Raw genomic sequence first — 16,807 nt, 5'->3', positions numbered from 1 at the left:
GTTTTGGATTGTGTTTGCTTTTTTTTAAAAAAAAAGACCACATCCCATTTTTGATGCGTGGTGAAACCACTTTTGGCCAGAACTCCTAAGATATTTTTTATTTTGAAGTGAGTGTCTGCTAAGCCACATTTCCCGCAAAGTTCCTTGAGATTATTTAGATGCGTAGAGTTGTTTTCGGAGGGAGGAGGTGTTGTACCTGAGTGCTAGATTTCTGTTTACTGAAGTTAAATTTTATCTTATTATATTTGGCCTATTGCATCTGATTCTGCAATAATAGTTTTTATTTTTTTATATATTTTATTGATTTTTTACAGAGAGGAAGGGAGAGGGATAGAGAGTTAGAAACATCGATGAGAGAGAAACATCAATCAGCTGCCTCCTGCACACTCCCTACGGGTATGTGCCCACAACCAAGGTACATGCCCTTGACCGGAATCGAACCTGGGACCCTTGAGTCCGCAGGCCGATGCTCTATCCACTGAGCCAAATTGGTTAGGGCTGCAATAATAGTTTTTAGACATTGTGGTAGCAGTAGAATTCTTTTATTTTTTTCAACTTAAATCTTAGAAGGAGCCCAAATATATAAACAAAGTTGCTCTGTACCAGAATCCTATGGGAATGGGGTATGCAGAGGATGGGATCTGCCACAGCTCTTAGGCATCTTCACAGACCCTTAGGGTTCCTTGGAACACACTTTGGGAACCACTGATTTAAGTGTTGTAAATTACTCTCACTAGCATTTTCAGACTTGCTGAGAACACTTTCGGTATTTTTTACCTAAATCTTTGAAAATCATTTTCCAACGAGGAGTTTGTCCTGGATATTTATATTGATACTTCACAAGAGGATGTATGTCTCTACAATGTGTATTTATTATGTATAAAAACATCTGACTGTTTCTTTCCAGGTTGAAAAGTGTAAAGTGATGGCCTCTAAGAAGAAACCCCTGTGGCTTGAGTTTAAATGTGCCGACCCTACAGCTCTATCAAATGAGACAATTGGGATTATCTTTAAACATGGCGATGATTTGCGCCAAGACATGCTTATTTTACAGGTATGCTACTGTGAAGGATTTTTTTTCAATTATCTGAAAAAATATTTCTAGTATATTAGATCTAAAAAAAATGCCTTCTACTGACTTTATTCCCATTCTCCTAACTGGTTTGATGAACAGTGATTACATAATAGTTTCCCTGGGGGGAGTACGGCTGTGGACCATTCGATATGCAATCTAGTGAGCATCATAGTTCTGTCATTCCTGAGAGGATGCATATCCAACATGTTCAAATAGTCAGATATACTTCCCTCACCTATATACCCCATTTCTAGAATGGTAACACAGAACATAGATGTATTTACCTCCAAGCATTCACTTTTATTCATATTCATAGACATAGCTACATACGGTACACACAGGTGCTTTTCTTAGATACATAACCTTTGATACACATCCACATAATGCAAACTCAAGTGACTGATTTAATAGGAAGGGGAAAGAAGATGAACAGGTAGGTGATTGAAGAAATCATGCAGTTAAATAACAAGAGTGAACAGATTGCTACAGCAGATGAATGATGCAGGTATCCAATGTTAATCATTTTTCTATGTTCTAACATTTCTGGATAAACTTCAGTGATACTCTGTATTCTAGTTGTTCAACATTGTAGAGGTAACATAATTTCTAATATGTAATATGATTTACTTAAAATAGGCAAACCACAGTGCTATAAATGTAGACTATTTAAAAACAAGGACATGTTTTCAATTCCCTCTGTGTTTCTGTTTTTGCTGATTTCTAATATGGAAACAATAATATCCTTTGCTTTCTTTTCAAGAATGTATTTTTCCTGGAAATAATTTTTTATTAAAAAGAAAAAGAAAGTTCTTTTGAAAGTTCAAAACCTTTTGAAAGTTCATTTAATTTCCAACAAATCTGTAACCTCTTTTGAATTATTTGAAGCTATAACTGGAAACCACAAAACATCACTCATTTTCCTCTCATTTTGAGGCAAAGTTTGCACTTGAACCTTATGTACTTTGTCTTGTTGTTAAGGCACTTTGCTTGGCCGATTAGGACAAGTTATTTAAGTTCTCTAAGCCTTAGTCTCTTCACCTGCAGAATGTGAATAATAATTACATCCACACCGTAGGAAAAATGCAAGAGATCACATACAGCAGCACTCAGTAAATGCCAGCTGTCATTGTGATTGTTGCTATTGTTGTCTGGATTGTAGCCCAAGGGTGCCTTATGTGTAGAGTGGAATTTTTTTATTGTGGTAAAATATACATAACTGGAGTGGAATAGATGAACTGGGGCCAAAATCTATCTCAAAAGAAATCCATTTATCTTCTTCCCCAAGGTAAGTCTCAGGGACCAAAATTCATAGGCTCCCAAGGAATGGAAACTTCAGAGTACCAGGTCGATAAATAAATAATGTTTTCTTTCATATTTTGTGTTACCAGATAATATTTTTTTTCAGAAGAAGAAATATATACATTTATAATGGAAACCTTTTTGTGTTTTGATACCCAGATTCTACGAATCATGGAATCCATCTGGGAGATTGAATCTTTGGATCTGTGCCTCCTGCCATATGGTTGCATTTCGACTGGTGACAAAATCGGTATGTGCTTACCTCAGGAGGTGGATGTATCACTCAGCTACTTTTAAAGGATCACAATTCCTTCAGTGTAGGTATTTGCTAACTGACAAATTACAATCTTCATCCATATAAAAAAGAAGAAAGTGTTCCAAGGCTGGTGAATGTGACTCCCAATTTAATATGGATATGTTGAAGATAAATGAATGCATGATTCAAATCCTTGTTACTATACATGGAAATTATTTTAGTTAGAACCTGCTCTTCCCCCTTTACTTTTCCACCTCTGAACTTTAACTGTTTCATTGCACATTAAACTTCTCCCTCACAAGTAACATTTAAAAATAGAAATTCTGTCACTGAATTCACATTATTAAAGCTATTACATATTCTAGTTTTAGGCACTTTTATGAGTATTTAACATTTTATTTCAATCAAACATTTTTAATACATATTTTTATTGATTTCCTAGAGGAAGGGAGAGGGAGAGAGGGATAGAAGCATCAATGATGAGAGAATCATTGATCGGCTGCCTCCTGCATGTCCCACACTGGGGATCGGTCCTGAAATCCGGGCATGTGCCCTGACCTAGAATCGAACCATGACCTCCCGGTTCATAGGTCAACGCTCAACCACTGAGCCACGCCAGCCGGGCCAATCAAACATTTTTATTCAAGATTCTGACTTGAGAAATGTACAAAACCATTTCATTTGGTCTATAACTTAAAATAAAGGAAAAGGCACAGGTTGCCAAGGAAGGAGGATATACTCAGCCCATAAATGCTTTTACTTAGGACCTTTCAAAACCAACCCTTTCCTCTTCCCACTCAGTGATATTAAGCATGTCCCACACAGCTTCCATATTCTCCTCCTTTTGTTTCTCTTACTCTGAAGAAAACCAACCGCTTGAATCTGGGAAGTAGCTCTCTGCCCTCCACTCAACAAAGACATAGCCATTTTTCCTCTAGGTCAGGCCCTAGGCCCCAATCTCTATCAAACTGTGTGCCTCCTCTTGCAGGAATGATCCAGATTGTGAAAGATGCCACAACCATTGCCAAAATTCAGCAAAGCACCGTGGGCAACACAGGAGCGTTTAAAGATGAAGTCCTGAATCACTGGCTGAAAGAAAAATGTCCTATTGAAGAAAAGGTGAGCCCCTGCTTCTCCCCACTCCGAAGGTTCTTGAAGTTGTCATTTATATGGCAATATCGATTTCACATTTTCAAAGGATCTACCGATGTCGTGCCTCCTGATGTGTGTCGTGAAACCCTTTATTCATGAGGTCCTGAGGGTTTTAGGCACCTCCTTGTGGTGACCTAGCATCGCTGTGTAAGACAGAGGAGCTCTGTTCAGAACTCCGTGAGCATTTGCTTCTCCTTTGATTATCAGGCACGCTTTGCATCAAATTTGGTTCTGTGAAATAATTTAGTAGCACTTTTTATGACAGTCTATTTTTGTTGTTCAGCAGAAAAATTTAGTTAGCATGCATAAACTTCTTCCTACCTGGGAAACAGTGCATACCCTTATAAAGTGCTTTCTAATTTACCACGTCAGTCTAATCTAAATGATAAATTATGGATGCTGAAAATGTCAGTTTCACATTCCCATGAAGTACATGTGCTGAATCCTTCCCAAGCCGTGGGCTGTCGTTTAAAGTTCTGCACAGGATTTATTAGTACTTCTCATTTACATGGTTCGCAGGCTTTGGGGAAGGCAATATAATTAGTAGCACTGATTAGTCTGTTATACATGTGGATTGTGACCCCATCACCTGTAAAGTGGTCACAAGCAAAACACATGTTCGCCAATGACGAAGAAATGATCCTGAGTTCCGTATAGCTGTTGGCAAGTGACACCTGGAGGGACAGTGAGCCCTTTGATTAAATTGCTGTTGCCCTTTGCCTCTTGTTTTCTCCTCCTGCTATTGTGGATCATTGAATCTTTGCCTAAAATGTAAGTAGAGCAAATGAGAAATTTGGCACTTAGCAGATATAATGTTAATGGAACCCCACACAACTAATTTGCTCTCTGAAATGGTTCCCAGAATGAGGTCTTTTTGAAAGTCACTTGTGATAGGTTCATGCTGTCTCTGTAGTTACAACACAACTGATATTCAGATGCATGTGCATTAGTTTCAGGCAGCAGTGGAGAGATTTGTTTATTCCTGTGCTGGCTACTGTGTGGCAACCTTTGTTCTCGGAATAGGCGACCGGCACAACGACAACATTATGATTACAGAGACAGGTGAGTTTATTTATTGCAACTTTTTTAAAAAAAATGTGGTAAAATACACATAACATAAAATGTACCACTTTAACAGTTATAAATGCACAGTTTAGTGGCATGGCGTACATTCACATTGTTGTGCAGCCATCACCACCATTCATTTCCAGAACTTACTCATGTTCCCCAACTGAAACTCTGTACCCATTGAGCACTAACTCCTCTTCCCCCAGCACAGAGTAATTTTTTAAATAGGATTCAAGGTTGGAGCACCTATCTAGAAGTCATTATTATACAGGGACACTGATTCTGTGACCGCCCTAGATCACCCAGGAGTGAGGAATGGAGGAGGGTGTAGGAAATGAGACCCAAGAAACATAAGTCAGAGAGTAGCTAGGATAAGATCATATCCCAGAAGCTAGTGAAGGTGGGCACGATCAACAGTGTCAAATGTTATAGAAAAGCAAACAAAAAGAACTCACAGATATAGACCTTTACATCTAAAATGCTGTGTCTTCCTAACCTACCCCTGCTCACTAGTTCACTGTCCGCTCTGACAGTGGTCAGTATTGGCTATCACGCCAAGAAATTTTGCCAAAGAAATTTGGACCGATAAAAAAGCTGTGGTACATTTACACCATGGAATACTAGTCAGCAGTAAAAAAGAAGGCTCCCTTACCCTTTGAGATAGCATGGAGGAACCTAGAGAGTATTATGCTAAGCAAAATAAGCCAGTCAGAGAAAGACAAGTATCACATGATCTCACTCATATGTGGAATCTAATGAACAAAATAAACTGATAAACAAAATAGATCAGAGACATAGAAGAATGGAACAGACTGTCGAATCTCAGAGGGAAGGCAGAGGTGGATGGGTGGGTAGGTGGGAAGAGATTAATCAAAGAACTTGTATGTGTATATGCATAACCCATGGACACAAAATATAGGGTGGTGAAGGCCTGCGGCAGAGGGCTTGGGTGGATTAGGGGGGTTAATGGGAGAAAAGGGGACATGTAATACTTTCAACAATAAAGATTTTTTTAAAAAAGAAATTTGGACCAACTTCAGAGTCTGGGAAAAGCACCATATTTGGGTAAACCACTTTTCTCTCTATGAGAATCAATAATGTATTGCCCATACATATGACAAAGAGCTATACAAATGAGAAGAGATAATGGTAATTGTGGTGGTGATGGTAAAAATGGTAGAATTGGACCCAAAGGAAATTCAAATGATTTATTTCTATCATGCTACTCAAAAGTAAAAGGTAAATGCCCCTCCCCCAAGCGGACTGAAACATCAGTCTATCCGGAGTTACACAAAGGGTGTAAGAGAGTCTTGGGCATAATGAAGACCTATTAGCCAGAGTTTTGATTTCTATTTCTAAGAATAATTCTGAGACGAGAATTTTTAAATAACATTTGACTCATTTAAAGAACACAGGAAGGGTAAAGAAAACATACTTGGTTCAAAGAGCGCTTTGTGGCTATTACTACACACACCTGCTGAAACGAGAAATACCACCGGCTGATAAAACAGCGTAAAAATAGCTCTGTCACCAAGATCGTTCATTGTCAGGCAACTTAAAAACATGTTTTGAGAAGTAAACAAACCAGAGTGTTGTCACAAGCACTTCTGCCAGTGTAATGATGTCAGGCTTTTCTTCTTCTAAGGAAATCTATTTCATATCGACTTTGGGCATATTCTTGGGAATTACAAAAGCTTCCTGGGCATTAATAAGGAGCGAGTGCCATTTGTGCTAACCCCAGACTTCCTGTTTGTGATGGGAACTTCTGGAAAGAAGACAAGCCTACACTTCCAGAAATTTCAGGTGAGTGGCCCCATGATGACCGCCTACTGTGAACACCAAGCAGGCGGTGCCCGCAGCGCACAGCTGCCCTCGCCTTTCCCTCCACTTTGAGGCTCCTCTCCCCTCTGCCCACCCCCTCTGGCATGACCCCCGCCTCCTCCATTCCTTCCCCAAGTGCAAAACGACGCTTCTCAGTAACCCTGCTACCTAAAACCAGACAGCAGGTAAACATGTTCCCGCGCTCCCCGGGGCTGGCAGCTCTAGAGCATCCGCAGGACACTGCACTGCAGAGGGGGCGTAAGGAGGAGCAAGCCGGTTTGGCTTTAGAGTGTTTATCTCTCCAAGATATTGCCTAGAAGGTCCAAATTTCACATAGATTTTTCAGGATTCTCAAATGATTGCAGACTTCTCTTTTTTCAAATTTATTGATTTTTAGGAAGAAAGAGGAAAAGAGAAACACCGATTTGTTGTTCCACTTATTTATGCATCATTCATGCATTCATTGGTTGATTCTTTTTAAAAATATGTTTTTATTAAATAAAAAAGGAAAAATATGTTTTTATTGACTTTAGAAAGAGGAAGGGGGAGAGAGGAGAGAGTGGGAGAGAGAGAGAGAGATGTGAGAGAGAAACATCAATCCATTGCCTCTCATACACACCCCGACCGGAGACAGAACCCAAAACTTGAGCATATGCCCCAACCAGGAATCAAACTGGCGACCTTCCAGTGCATGGGGCAATGCTCAACCAATTGAGCCACACCAGCCAGGGCCATTGGTTGATTCTTGTATGTGCCCTGACCGAGGATTGAACCCACAACCTTGGAGTATTGGGATGACGCTCTAACCAACCGAGCTACCCGGCCATGGCAATTGGCGACTTCTCCTGATTTTTGCTGCAGGTGAATATTTAGCAAATTAACACAGGAATTCTTGTTGCACCACTGTGTGCTTTTCTCATTTTTGTAGAAGACGGTCGGTCCCTTCTCTCATTTGAAATCCCGTCAGCTTGACTACAGGTCCTGCAAAGAGCGCTGGCTTGTCCTGCTGACCTGCAAACAAGCGCCTGTGTGGGTCTACCCAGCTCCCTGGGAGCGTTCACATTCCCGCTTCTTTTCCATTCCTTCCTTCCTTTCTGGGCTACATCCACTTCTGACTATCAGATATGTTCAGTACCCGAGGAGTACAATTTTCATGCTTGCAAATTGAATAACTGTGAATGCGCATAACTCCGAGAAATTGTAGTCACTGCTGTAATACGCCGATGTTATAGCCATGCAAACAGAACAAGAGAGGCAATGAGTGATCGCTTCATGTGTACGTTTGCCTTGGGCTCCCCTTAAGTAGCCCCATCCCTTAGTGCCCCTTAAATGTGTCTTGATTTGTAGTCAGCATTTAGGAACAAGTCTTTTTCCTGAGTCCCTTCTCAGTCCCATGTTATCCCTGGGCGGTGACATGGTCTGAAGCTCAGTAGAACAGGAACCAGAATATGTTGTTTTGAAACCTGCCTGTTCTTGCTTGTTCTCCTGCCTGATTTTCACTTCAGTGATCACGGGACCTGCCCTCCCACCGTTGCAGGAGTGTTGTCAGAGAAACTGAGATCTCTGTGGCCAGATGGCCTTAGGGTTTTTACTGTGTGTTTTTCTGTGTAAACTCCACTGGGTTCAGACCATTTCCAGGGATTTGACACGTTGCAGTCCTGCTTTTCTTTAAAGTTAAAAAATCATATGTTTTGACAACTTCCTAGAAGAGAAAAATGGTTCCACAAAAGGAAAAGAATAAGAAAAAAAAGAAAGGAAGAAAAGAATAGAACACCTGAAAGAACGTTACCATTTAAAGGAGGGAAAAACACTCAACTCTCCTCTCCTGGAGGTGGTTCCTATGAGGAGCTTAGAACAAACGAGGCAGCAGTAGTGCCATTTAAAGGAGCAGACAGCAGGGATTTGACCTCACTAGCTGGCTCTCCTTGCTCCTGTGTATCTGTTCTCTTCCTTTTTGCTAGTGGCTTCCCCCAGGGATTGTCCATCTGCCCTGTTGCTGACAACACCCTGTAGACCCCAAAGTGCCCATGTCAACCCTCAAATCCCGGGAAAACTTCCCCTTTAGTCCTCTTTATTGTTGTCTTCTGTTTAAAACATTACTTAGTGAAAAGATTTGGGGTGTGGAGAGGCCAAGGGAAGGTTGCCGCCCCCTCCAGGCAGCTTCCACCCAAACCAGGAAATCTTTGCGGAGAGCCTCTGCACTAGCTGTCCTCTCTGTCTGGAAGCATTTCTCCATCCTTTGTGGCCAAAACTTGGTTCCTAAGCCATTGAAACCTCTTTAAGTAAAGTGACGTCTTGGCAGTGTGCCCCACTGAAAGCACACTTTCATACATTTCATTGTACTTCAGAGCGAGATCTGTGCTTTGGGTATTGGCATGCTGTGTAAGGGCCCGTGACTGTATGCTCGTTGAGCCTTCCGCACAGATCCAGCATGGCGTGTGGTTGGAAGGATGGGCTTTGGAGCAGACAGACTTGAATTTGAATCCTGGCCCTGCTGCTTAGTAGCTGCGTGTGTGTGTGATACAAATTATTTGTCCTTTCAGAACCTCTGTTTCCTCCTCTGTGAAGTGGGAATACTAGGACCTACATCATGTTATTTTTTAGGGATTGTTTAAATGAAATGTGCAGAGTGCTTAGCCCAGCGCCGCGACTATAGAAGGAAGTCAGATGCATCACAGCGGGTCTGCACACTTTGAACACTTTCAAGTGAGGAAGCCGTTTCTGACATGACGTATGTAAAACATGGGAAAGTAGCCTTGTTCTGGTTAAAGAGCAAACGAGGGTCCCAGCTCTGCCTGCCCCCTCGCCTGCGCCCCCTCTCTGCACTGGCCCCCACCCTCCTCACTCACAATAGGAAAAAAGCCACACACACATACATGTACGTGTGCAGTTATCTATATGCAGCATTTCTAAAGCTTCCAGCCTGACAAAGATGAACAGCAAGTTTTTTTCATCTTTGACTAACTCAGACCCTTTGGCAATTTTTCTTCACATACCACTAAGCCTCTCAGAGGATTGTCTGTGTCTTCGTTTTATGTTCCCTTCCTGAGATGAAGTCCTTCAAGCTCAGGAAACACATCTCTAAACTCCCTGAATAGCACCTCAGGATCTTGGGTCATAAAGCTGCCATTTTTAGGGAAGCTGGGAAATGTTGTATATATTTACATTGGAATTAAAGGTGTCCTCATTTCCAGTGAATCACTAATTTTGAGCTGACAAGGTGGATTAATGCACGCAGCACATCTGAATAACCTGTTAGAAAGGGTGGGGGGAAAGTTGGCCCACTTTTTGTTCAGGACAAAGGGGAACCTTCTCCACAAAGTCTTAAAAATATACCCAGCAAGTGGCCAGCGGGGGGAGGTCAGAGGGGCTGAAAGGGGACGGTGCTCCTTTCTTGCACCTCTCCCTTCTTGCCAAGGGAGCCTGCTTGGCCAAGCACCATATTTATAATTTATTTCTGGAATAGTGGAGCGTTCAGGAACAAACTAGCATAGACGGAGAAGAAGACACAAAACCAAGAATGTCTGTTAGCCTTGGGAGCTCAGCCTACACACAGGGTGCTAAACAGATATATTTCAACGATGGCAATTTGAAAAATAAATTCTCCTTAGAGAACTATCTCCCTTACTGAAGAGATTTTAAAAAAAAGAAAGAAATAAAGAAAAGAAAACAATGTTTTGCCCACTGGTAATTTATTTTAGAACCATTTTGCTTTCAATTTCAATGAACAGTCACAGAACACACATTCCATACAAATACATTTATATCATTGGCAAATAAAATTTAGCTTCCCCACTTATTCTTATATATGAATGTGGGTTTTGTCTTATTTTAAACGTAGTAACTGCTTCTTTAAAAAAATCAAAACCTAGCAAAATATTGAAAATATCAGGAGGATATAAAAATAAAAAAACAGGATTCCACTTTCTAAAAAAAACTTGGCAACGTTTTAGTGTTTTTCTTTCATTGTATTAAATATCTGGTGTTTTAGAAAGTTGCAAATTAACCAAAAATTGGCTAAAAACTGAAGTTAAGAAATAGATACCATGTTACTCCCTGACTTTAAACTGCTCCGTGACTTCTCATCTCACTTGGAATAACATCTGCCTATCTAAGCTTGCCCCACAGGGCCCTGTGCCATGGCACCCTCCCTACATTCACTGGGGTCGCAGTGGCCTTCCTGCTCATCTTCCCCATCCAGCTGTTCCACGCGGGCCTCCTCCCTGGAGGGCCCTCACTGCCCTTGAGGGCCCAGCTTAAATGCTGTTTGTCAGAGCAGTCTTCTAAATTAGGTCCCACGTGTTGCTCTTTGCCACAGCCCCCTGCATGTTGCCTTCATAGCATCCATCACAGCATATAATGATTTGTACTAGCCTGCCCTTTCCCTCGCCCTTCCCAGAGTAGGTTCTGTGCAACGGGGACCAATCTTGCCTGCACCCCTCCCATGGGGCCTGAGACATATAATCACTCGGGAGGGGACTTAGGGAGTGAAGAAATGAACGGTGGAGGGCAATTCCTGCATCGGTCAGAGATGGATGAGACTAGCGAGCCTCTAGGTTTCCTTCCTTCCCCATAATACACTGTATTCCATCAATTGATGAAGCAGTAACTCAGGCACAGATGGACAAACTACCATCACAGGGACGTCACTAAGCCTTCAAGGTGCAGGCTAAATATCTGTACATCAGAAGTAAACCTAATTATGGAATCTAGTATTTTATTAAATAATACAAATATGGCCTGGCCGGTGCGGCTCAGTGGTTAAGCATAGACCTATGAGCCAGGAGGTCATGGTGCAATTCCCAGTCAGGGCACATGCCTGGGTTGTGGGCTCGATCCACAAATAGGAGGCATGCAGGAAGCAGCCAATCAATGATGCTCTCCCATTATTGATGTTTCTCTCTCTCTCTCCATCTCCCTTTCTCTCTGAAATCAATAAAAAATATTTTAAAATATTTAAAAAATAATAACAATGCAAATATGGGTCATATGATGCCCATTCACATTTTTGTGAAGATTTTCTTACATAAACATTACATATTTTTCCCCAATCAGAGCAATAGTCCATGCCAAGAGAATAAGACCTGTGGTGTATACTTCAAGGTAGGACGGTTTGCACGGAGCATAAACAACTTGGCCTTGTATAAACAAGCGCTAAGCAAGTGCATGTCAGCTGAAGCTGGAGAGGTCAGGGGAGCATCTTCTTGTGCACGTCTGTGCCCAGCAGGCAGTGTGAGGAGGGCACCGGGAAGGCGCTTGCCCCTAGATGTCACTCTTAAGGAGCGTGTGTAGGAGTGAAGTCTGGAGCCCATTTCCTGGGTGTGTTACGTTGATCTAGGATGCCAGTTTTATCAGGCCTTGCTGGGTTTCCACTCCTGGCAGTGTTGTCCCCATGCCAGGGCATACCCAGGCCCCTAAACCTACGGTCCAGCCCTGACTTAGGTTTTTAAGAACCTTTGTTCAAAGTCCATCTCTGCTGTCATCTAGCTCTCCTCTCAGACCCCGGGTTGTTTTAACTCCTTCTGCCTTCGTTTCTTCATGAGGGCCCTGCTTGTTAACCTGCTTCCAGCAGTAGGGCCCTGTTTTCTCCTGTCATCTGTCTTGCTAGAGACTCAATTCCTCTTCCTAAGCCCAGCCACAGGGACCACCAGGGACACTCACCATAATTCCCATTCCTGTTCTCCGACTCCCCTTCCTTGTGTGATATCCCCTCACTTGTCTATACCTATAACCAGGGGTCCTCAAACTTTTTAAACAGGGGGCCAGTTCACTGTCCCTCAGACAGGATTTCAACAATGGTTTGCAGAAGGAGCAATCAAATCATGGGGGATAGAAAAGGGCTATGGAGCGAAGGAAGTTTTCTATTGGGTCTTAAGGGCTGAGTTCAATTTCCTTTTGTCCTATATTGAACTCTAGGAATATACCACAGGTCCTAACTTCATGCCCTTGCTCATGTTATTCTTTCTGCCTGGATGTTCCTATCCCCACTCTGGATCATGACCATAACATGAGCAAGGAGGTGAAGTTAGTATTTAGTATTAGTATTAAGAAACAAAAGCACAGGTGTTCAGTATGGATGGAACATAGGATACATGGGAGTATGTATTGGAATTTGAGTCAAGAAAGGAAATGTGGGTCCAGTCTGAAGCAGTGCATGGGCTGAATTGGGGTGGGTAGAGAACAAAGCATAAAAGTTCTTTGGAGCTCAGTTGATTAATCACAAGTTACCGTAATAAAGGCTTAGTACAGGTCAACAGAGAAATTACAAGTTTATCTGTCAAAATGCTCATGACATACTGACTGGACAAAGGATTCTCTCTCAGGATTTGTACCCTAGCCCACTATCAGCTAAGCCTCCGCCATCCAGGTCTGAGAATCTCAGTACTTCACTCTCTGTGCCACCATTGGAAGACGTGCTCAGAGACGGATCCGGCATCAGCCTTTTGTAGGAGTTCAACTATGTTGGTGGGACATCTCGCCTGATGCAGACTTGCCTGGGGCTGTAGAGTTGTTAGGACTTGGATAAGCTCGCTGAATTTTATCACCTTTCTGGAAAGATATAAACGTATCACTGAGAGATGGCCTTGGACTGGCTACGTGTTGACCAGCATGCCATGTCAGTCAGTAAATAAGACGTTAGACCCCTGGTACTTGCAACATTTACCGAGAATAACCTTCCAACCGGCACCGTTCTCTCAATGTTTAGTTTCTTTGAGAGAATTGTTTTGTCTACCACCAGGATATTATTGAGGACACTGTTCACCGCGTTACAGAGTGTACTTTTTTTAAGTTCCTCTTGCGAAATTTCTATCAGGTCTTAGTTTCTAAAAAAGCTGTGTGTCTCCTAAACAAACAGGTTTTTTTTTAAATCTTCTGAACACTGGATGCAGTAACACATTCAATTTTCCTTTTGGCTGCAGATATATTTGAAGACTGACTGCTTATAGCAAGTGGATAGGATTTATGATACATAGGTTTAGTCTCTTTCCCAAACTCATTGCAGGTCATTTCCTTTGTTAGTCACTTTCCTTTTTCTACCCACTTTTAACTAATGTTGTTTTGACTTTTATGTGTCCCAATAATCCACCTGCAATCCTTTTTGGAACAAGGCTAGAAGATAAACAGCACACACCTCCACAGATGGTCTAGTCTATTTAGAATATTTTACTAAAATGGAATAGTTTAATTGTAACCTTTACCTTTATAATGAGCTTCTAGCTAAGTATTTGAGAAGATGGCAGTATAGCCCTTCCTCTGGTAGACAGAACTAGTCTGAGAATCATTTTTAAGAAGTCCTTAAAGATAAGAATCCTAATTCACACTGAATAAATGCATGGCCAAGTGTCAGACGCTCTCTTATAAGTACTCCAAATTTACCAAAGTGTTATTAGGTCTGCTAATCAGTGATCTATTCTGTTTTGCCAAAATAACTTCTAAAGACATTGCCTAGCCAATTCATTGGTTTTTATAAAAGCGAAATAAAATCCCCTATCTTTGAAATATTATTTTTCTCCACTTTCTCCATGCTCTACAGACAGAGGCAACATGATTATTTAAGGAAAGGTTGGCGGGTGAGAACATTTCTTTTCATTGATGAATATTTGTTTTTCTTCTCTCTCTTACCTCAGCCCTAGAATCTGCTCCAAGGGTTTCTGTTTTATGATTCTGAAATTACTTCCTCATTTTTGTGCATTATGTACAGTAATTATTTTTCGAGATGAGAATGGAGGAGTTTAAAGAAAAAGTAGTCCTATTCCACATGACCGTGGACCGTCCAAGACAGCCACAGCTCATTGGTGGTTAGGAAATGAGTAGATTGTACATAGAAAATCGTTTCTTTTCAATTTAATGGCCCGATAAGTTGTGCCAGTTAACAAATCAAGTCGAAGTGTTAACACTGAAATGGTAAGGAGTGCCTTTGTTCCCAAGAATGGTGGGAGTGGTAGTTTTGTAAAAGCAATCGTTCCTTTGGTACTAGTTGCATTTGAATCAACTATGAAATTAAGAGCAGATGTACAATGTAGGCTCAGTCTATTAGCCACGAAAGGGTAGTGTTCCAGCAAATGACACTAACAAACCTACAGTGCTCCACACATTCACACTCGCCAACAAGTACATTACCCACGTCCCTGCCATCAGATTGGTCCTTTACCCCTTCTTCTCTACTTAATAACAGAAAGCCTTCCACAGGCATCTGAGAAAGACAAAAAGGAGGATGTTGAGGTCAGTGCCGGGCAGCTTAGGCAGAAGGGAAAAGTCTGTTGCTACAGCCAGTAACTTCTGTTCTGGGCTTCCCCCTGAGTTCCCCAAGCCACATCCTCATGGTCCCTCAAACCGCAGGCCTCAGGCTGGAGCGGCATGGCCAGGACATTCTCGCAGAAGGAAGGCTGAGTACAAGGGGCAAAAATGATACCTCTGGGGCTTGAGTGGGTGGAGCAGGCACTCACTGTGCCCCTCACAGCGAGAGAACCACCTGCATATGTAGCCTTTGTGTTCTGTGCTCCCATCTTCCTTCCCACCTCAGTGGGCCAGTGCAAACCCTGGTTGGAGTGAGGCTTGTCTCCTACCCCAACCCACCTCACCTCCTAGGTCTTTACTGTCTGAGGAGACATTTCGAACAGGTGGTCCAGATGGGAAGGTGACCTCTCAGCCCTGAGAAGTATGTGATCAATAATGCAACTTCTCACATTATGAATAACTAGAGGCCCGGTGCACAGATTCGTGCACCGGGAGTCCCTTGGCTTGGCCTGCACCCTCTCACAATCTGGGACCCCTTGGGGGGTGTTGGAGAGCCGGTTTCGGCCTGATCCCCACAGGCCAGGCCAAGGGACCCCACTGGTGCACGATTGGGGCCGGGGTGCGGGGGGACCACGGGAGGGCTCCAGGGTGTATCCAGCCCATCTGGCCCAGTCCCGATCAGCTGGACCCCAGCAGCAAGCTAACCAACCGGTCAGAGCGTCTGCCCCCTGGTGGTCAGTGCATGTCATAGCGACTGGTTGAACAGTCAAATGAACGGTCGGACACTTAGCATATTAGGCTTTTATTATATAGGATAGCCAGCCACCTACATAGCAATTAAATCTCACCACAACCATATGTAAGGGGTATTGTTATTATTATTCCATGGATGAGCAAACTGATGGCCAGAAAGGTTAAGTAACTTCTGTGACAAGAAGCTTGTCAGAAATAAAGCCAAGCTTTGAATCCAGGCAGCGAGGTGTGAGTCTGTACTTTTAACCACTGCTCCACACTACCTTTATGTAAAACATAAGTAAATCTGCACCAAGTATCTAAGTCTGCACAGCCAGTCAGAATTTAAACATTGCGTCTGACAAGTATGGGCATGTGTTTAAATTTGGGGATGACATTTCTTTCTCCTTGAAGTGACTCTTATATATAAAATCAGAGCTAACTGAATAAATTAGAGCCAGAAGGAATTCCTCACCTGGGTGAGATGGCCTTCAAGAGAGGCAGGGCAGTTCCTTTGTTTCTTCCTGCACTAAGGCCATTGGTGAATCACTGTGTTGCCACTTAACACTTACTTACTAAGCACCTATAGATTGGCATTATAATAACTTGGCCCCAGATTAATTTTCCTCCTCAAAAAATTTCTGTTTGATCACACAATGGTCTCAGACGGTGTGTGTGTGTGTGTGTGTGTGTGTGTGTGTGTGTGTGGTGGGGGAAAGGAGGGATTGCTCGGAGCTCCCTGTGTATAGAAGGACAGAAAATAATTAAAAATCAGAATGTAATTTAATTCAAAATCAAAAGGCATTCTCATCTACACTTTCGTGAAAATTGTGTGAATTGGCAAATTAATGAGTATGTTGCCTGGGGTGAAGTCTGCCCTTAACCTGTGTAATTAGCAAAAAAGGAGAGAGACCTCAGTGGGTCCTATTAATGAGCAAGACAAGATGATTTCCTGCCTGTCAGTGGAATCATTAAGAATGCAAGAGCCTAATGCACTGGGGCCACTTCCAGGGGACAAGTGATGTCTGAGCTGTGACAGGAACTACTGTCTTCTGTCTGTGGAGTCTCCCACGGAGCCCATCTACCCTCCATTTAGGGAAGAGAGAGGACTAACATTGATTGAACCCTTGGTATGTGTCATCTCTGTGCATTTTACATACACACAT

At 42.4% G+C, this 16,807-nt stretch overlaps 1 protein-coding gene across 3 annotated transcripts in view; it reads left to right on the top strand.

The window, feature by feature from the left end:
- PIK3CG (phosphatidylinositol-4,5-bisphosphate 3-kinase catalytic subunit gamma) overlaps positions 1-16,807 on the top strand; it is a 35,916-nt gene that overhangs the window by 12,551 nt on the left and 6,558 nt on the right. For all 3 annotated transcript variants that reach the window (XM_006085385.3, XM_014452806.2, XM_006085384.1), the window contains exons 6-10: positions 908-1,054; positions 2,534-2,624; positions 3,619-3,749; positions 4,733-4,844; positions 6,496-6,653. In XM_006085385.3, coding sequence (XP_006085447.1) covers positions 908-1,054; positions 2,534-2,624; positions 3,619-3,749; positions 4,733-4,844; positions 6,496-6,653 — 639 coding nt within the window. The remainder of the gene's footprint in view (positions 1-907; positions 1,055-2,533; positions 2,625-3,618; positions 3,750-4,732; positions 4,845-6,495; positions 6,654-16,807) is intronic.

This window comes from Myotis lucifugus, unplaced genomic scaffold (assembly GCF_000147115.1).
Source record: "Myotis lucifugus unplaced genomic scaffold, Myoluc2.0 scaffold_18, whole genome shotgun sequence".
NCBI lineage: Eukaryota > Metazoa > Chordata > Mammalia > Chiroptera > Vespertilionidae > Myotis > Myotis lucifugus.
The sequence above is the reverse complement of the archived record's forward strand: the minus strand, read 5'-3'. Positions and strand labels throughout refer to the sequence as shown.